Below are 5,236 nucleotides of genomic sequence, written 5' to 3' on the forward strand. Positions count from 1 at the left end.
ATGCAGCAATTTAAAACTGTGAGATGATGGAATATATTGTTTATTAGAACATTAACCCAAATCTCATGGCATTAGTCTGCCACATTTCCAAAAAAGGATAAGAAATAGCTGCAAGGCAGGGGATACAAAAGTTTGAATTTATTCCATCAATTCAAGATTGGCATTAGTTTAAAAACATGGTTTAAAATGCAGTAGTTAGCAGTGGCCCTGGCATACTGACTAACCTTTTCTGAAGTCGTAAAATCAATTATATGTATAGCAGAAAATAACAAACCATTTTCAATTCAGCTACTATACTAGTCCTAGTCTCAACTCATCCACGTTGCAGCAATAATTGCATTGATGACATCGCCATCTAGTGGTTAAAATATAGGACGCTCTCTAGAATAATCTATTGTGAACATGAACAACAAAACAACAAGGAGACATAAAATTACTTTTTAAAGCAAAATTGGAAAGGCATCCCATGCTATAAATAAATGCATTTGAATAACATTAATGCACACTTTATACAAACTACTAAACAACATAACTTCCATAAGCAGGAACACAACTTTAAAAAAGGAACACAACTTTAAAAAAGCAGCCAGACCTTATCTTTGGTCGTACATAATCTAAAGCATCAAGGTTCTGTCTCTGATGCTGAATCTGCGTTGGTCTCATCACTGATGTTCACACTGATGTCATTGGCTGTCTCTTTGCACACATCCTCCTCAGGCTCAGCCTTAGCTTCAGTCTCAGTCTGGGCTTCCTTTGTGTCCTTCATACAGGTGTGTGCTGCACACTCCTTTGTCTCAATGTACTCTTTCTGCTGCTCCCCATCCCAGCAGGGGAGAATAGTCTTGAGGCCATTGTTCCTTTTTAAAGAGGGAAAATAAAATGTGACTTGCAGGCTGAACATTAGTTAACACAGCATCAACTTACATCCCTAAAGTCACTCTGCCTCTGCTATAAATCTAATGTGTGCATGACCATGTCAACAGGTATATGTTATAGTAATTGTGCTTAATGAATTACCTTGATCTAAATAATGGTTTTAAATTCAAGGGATCTTACATATCTAGTTTTTTCCCCCTTTACAATGAAAAGGTAGCAAAAACACTTACGTTCTAAAGTACAAGAGAATGGCCATTGCGGTCAGAAGTAGAACAATGGTCGAGGTGATAAGTATTGCGCTGCTCATGGACTGGGGTAGTTTTACCTCTACCTCCTCTGGGCTATCAGAAAAACCACTGAGAGAGAGAAGAGAGGAGCGAGAATGAGAGGTGGGCCCGGCGGACTGTGTGGAGGGGACAAGATGAATGATGGCTGGAGAGAGGGAGGTAGAGGGGGATGAGGCCGCTCCTGAAGGAGAAGGATGTGCTCCCTCCTGTTGCTTCGGTGTGGTCAAAGCGGTATCAGCTGTGGTATCCTCCAATTGTATCACTGTGGTGTCCTCCAATTGTATCACTGTGGTAAGTAAATGAGAGTAAGTTAGCAATGTATTCACATTCAATTAAATTAATAAATTGATATCCAGCATTAACATCACAGTAGCTGTTTGCCAAAAATTTGAATTTCACTCAATTCCTAAAACTTGGTCACACCACCCCAGGGACAGTTCAGGAAGTTAATGTAGGATGTTTTTCACACTCAAATGTTCCCTTTTCCTCTCACGTTCTTACAATTGTTAGTCTCACAAAGGAAATTAAAGTATGTGATTTGACTTTCTGAAAAAATGCCAATTACCTCAGAGTTTAGGGTCAACAGAAAGGCACAGAGCAATTAGCCTATGTATTCATGAATATACAGCTCCAATATATCCACAGATGATGATGCAATCTCTATTGCCCTCCATACTGCCCTTTCCCACCTGGACAAAAGGAACACCTCTGTGAGAATGCTGTTCATTGACTACAGCTCAGCATTCAACACCATAGTACCCTCAAAGCTCATCAATAAGCTGAGCCTGGAACTAAACATCTCCCTCTGCAACTGGATCCTGAACTTCCTGACAGGCCGCCCCCAGGTGGTAAGGGTAAGTAACAACACATCCGCCACGCTGATCCTCAACACGAGGGCCCCTCAGGGGTGCATGCTCGTTCCCCTCCTGTACTCCCTGTTCACTCATGACTGCACGGTCAGGCACGACTCCAACACCATCATTACATTTGCTGATGACACACCAGTGATAGGCCTGATCACCGACAACGACGAGACAGCTTATAGGGAGGAGGTCAGAGACCTGGCCGTGTGGTGCCAGGACAACAACCTCTCCCTCAAAGTGATCAAGACAAAGGAGACGATTGTGGACTACAGGAAAAGGAGGACCGAGCACGCCCCCATTCTCATCGACGGGGCTGCAGTGGAGCAGGATGAGAGCTTCAAGTTCCTTGGTGTCCACATCACCAACAAACTATCATGGTCCAAGCACACCAAGACAGCCGTCTTGGGGGCACAACAAAACCTATTCCCCCTCAGGAGACTGAAAAGATTTGGCATGGGCCCTCAGATCCCCAAAAGGTTCTACAGCTGCACCATTGAGAGCATCCTGACTGGTTGCATCACTGCCTGGTATGGCAACTGCTCGGCCTCCGACCGCAAGGCACTACAGAGGGTTGTGCGTTCGGCCCAGTACATCACTGGGGCCAAGTTTCCTGCAAATTTCCCCTCCCCCCCCCGCTCCCCCTCTTTACACCACTGCTACTCTCTGTTGTCATCTATGCATAGTCACTTTAATAACTCTACCTACATGTACATACTACCTCAACTAGCTGGTGCCCCCGCACATTGACTCTGTATCGGTTCCCACCTGTATATAGTCTCGCTATTGTTATTTTACTGCTGCTCTTTAATTACTTGTTACTTTTATCTCTTATTCTTAGCCGTATTTATTTTAAACTGCATTGTTGGTTAGGGGCTCGTAAGTAAGCATTTCACTGTAAGGTGTTGTATTCAGTGCATGTGACTAATACAATTTGATTTGATTTGATTTGCACTGAGATTAAGATTTTTTTAAATCCTTTACTGTACCTGAAGCATTGAAGCAGAACACATCAAAAAGTTTGGTGACAGAGGCTCTCCATTTGATGACACCGGTCTGATTTTGACCACAGGTTTTACTGGCCTCAAGACGAGGGATCACTGCAAAATGTTCATCAATCCACCCAAATCTAGAGACACAGCCGATTTAAAATGGATTCATTAATTCTCAGAGGTTATCTATTATGAAAAGGATCACTAGCATACAAAGCAGAATCTAATCTAAAAGCCATTTTACCTGCATGTTTCCAAGCCCAGTCTCTGAGCCTCCTCAACCTGGGAATTGGAGGCCATGGTTACACCCAGAGACCAGCACACCTCCCTGGCCTCAGAGGCATTGAAGGCATAGGCAAACTGGTTGAGGTTATTTGTGTAGCTGACCAGAAACACCCCAGCTATTTGTCTCTCTGGGAAAGCTGGTGATAAGGGAATTGAAGATAAGTTTATGTACATGTTTGCTGGTTTTAAAACATTATCAATATTTCACTGTTCTTATTTCTAATTAGTCAAGTTTATCAATTTGAAAATCCAATAATAAATCAGAATATTTTAACCTAATGATTTATTTTATTTTAGATAATTTAGTGAAAGTATCACTTAATACATTTGCATGCCTTGTATTATTTAATATATTCTTATATCAACGTGCATCACTAATCATTAATGAAGATAACAAAATCACTTCAAAATGATGTTCAAAATAATTCTACAAAAGCACAATGCATATTTGAGAACTGATTTTGATTAGTGAAAGAAGGCAACATCTTTGAGCTTTGAGACACATGCAGTATAAAAATAATAAATACAAAAATAATTATCTTACCATTGATTTTGCTAGGATCAACGTGTAGACCAGAGAATGACAGTGTGAGAGGCAGCAGTAGTGAGAGGATCCAAACCTGCATCATGGTTACCAATGGTCAGAGACACAGGACTGGGAGCTACTGGGATGTGTTCCACTGTGTGTTCCACTGTGTGTCTGTGAGCCAAATGAAGGGGTTAGTGAGAGGTGATTCTCTTCAGATCAGAAGGGTGGGTTCATGAAGTGTACAAAGCTGTTGAATAAGTGACCAGTCAGACGAGGTGGTGACAAGGCCACGGAACCACCGGGAACAGGAAGCAGGAAGTACGTTGTACAGCCCATTCAGTATGAGCACTTTAGGATCCAACCAGGTCCAAGAATACAATAAATGTAGCAAGACATTAACATAACATGGTGCAGAAGCATCGGAAGTGTGGCATAAACTGCTGAAGTAGTGGATTTTTTTTTAAAGAGGTTAATTAATTGAGAATAAGATGAACAGCTCTTACTCATAATACTGTGTAATAACACATTATGCTTGAAAAGACAGATGGAGGATTCCATCCAAACTGATCGTCAGGACTCCTTTACGAACTTCAGGAAAACATTTCTGAGATGATCATTTCTGATTTGACCTCAAGGATCCCTTCTGTTAAAACAACTAACATTAAAACATTGAACCTTAGTAAACGAATAGATAGGCACGTCAGATTGGGAGTCTGCCTAAAAACACGTATGGAAACAGAATAAGCATGAATCAAACAAGCTAGTACTTAAGTTGTATTCTTTCGAGAGAGTACAGGAGGAGTGTTTGGCACAGATAGATGTTGGGAAAATTGTTTCTTTTTTATTGACTTTGGCACCTCACACAATGATTTCCTCCATCTGCCCATTGCTCAGTCATTAACAAGCTCATGATCCCTGGCATCCTCTGATATGACTCTGACACACAGCAAAATCCCACTTCCAGCAAAACACCTCACCCCAACCTAGTACAGCAGGAAATGACGCAGGCAGAACTGAAAAATAAGCAAAAGTTGTTTTTTGCCGTATGAGAAGAGTCAGTGACATTTAAACGTCCCAAAAGAATGGACATCTAAAGAGGACATCTATATTTTCTTTTGTGACATTAATTTAATATTAAAATAGAGAGAATCACTCAAGCAGCCTTGACACACTGCAGCTACAGCTTATTGGAGCCAAGTAGATTACATAAGTGGTTTCCTGAGAGATATGAAAGATCTTTCATTTTCATAAGTGTAGGGCGGAAGGGAACAAGCACTGTGTTGAAAAATACAATTACTGTGTCACTCATTCCACCGAGGTTAGCATGAGAATTCTGCCAATACACCTGTTTGCTTCATGTAAACTACACCTGTTTGTCTGACATACATTATTCACTATGGAAATGAA

The 5,236-nt window shown here is 41.2% G+C and overlaps 1 protein-coding gene across 1 annotated transcript; it reads right to left on the reverse strand.

Moving 5' to 3' along the window:
• Positions 1–123: 123 nt before the first annotated feature.
• On the reverse strand, positions 124–4,118 carry LOC139563078 (lymphatic vessel endothelial hyaluronic acid receptor 1-like). Its single transcript, XM_071381354.1, has 5 exons — positions 3,845–4,118; positions 3,260–3,437; positions 3,013–3,152; positions 1,107–1,449; positions 124–857 (listed from the first exon to the last, which is right to left on the reverse strand). Exons 1-5 carry the CDS (start codon positions 3,927–3,929, stop codon positions 623–625), a joined length of 981 nt encoding a protein of 326 aa, XP_071237455.1. The 5' UTR covers positions 3,930–4,118; the 3' UTR covers positions 124–622.
• Between the last annotated feature and the right edge of the window lie 1,118 nt (positions 4,119–5,236).

This window comes from Salvelinus alpinus, chromosome 33, assembly GCF_045679555.1.
Source record: "Salvelinus alpinus chromosome 33, SLU_Salpinus.1, whole genome shotgun sequence".
Classification (NCBI taxonomy): domain Eukaryota; kingdom Metazoa; phylum Chordata; class Actinopteri; order Salmoniformes; family Salmonidae; genus Salvelinus; species Salvelinus alpinus.

Excerpts from the sequence above, each read along its gene's own strand:
- LOC139563078 (XM_071381354.1), bottom strand. The coding sequence starts at position 3,929 with ATGATGCAGGTTTGGATCCTCTCACTACTGCTGCCTCTCACACTGTCA. Across the intron at positions 3,438-3,844 it reads TGATCCTAGCAAAATCAATG|CTTTCCCAGAGAGACAAATA; the intron begins GTAAGATAATTA and ends CCTTATCACCAG. Across the intron at positions 858-1,106 it reads ATTCTCTTGTACTTTAGAAC|GAACAATGGCCTCAAGACTA; the intron begins GTAAGTGTTTTT and ends CTCTTTAAAAAG.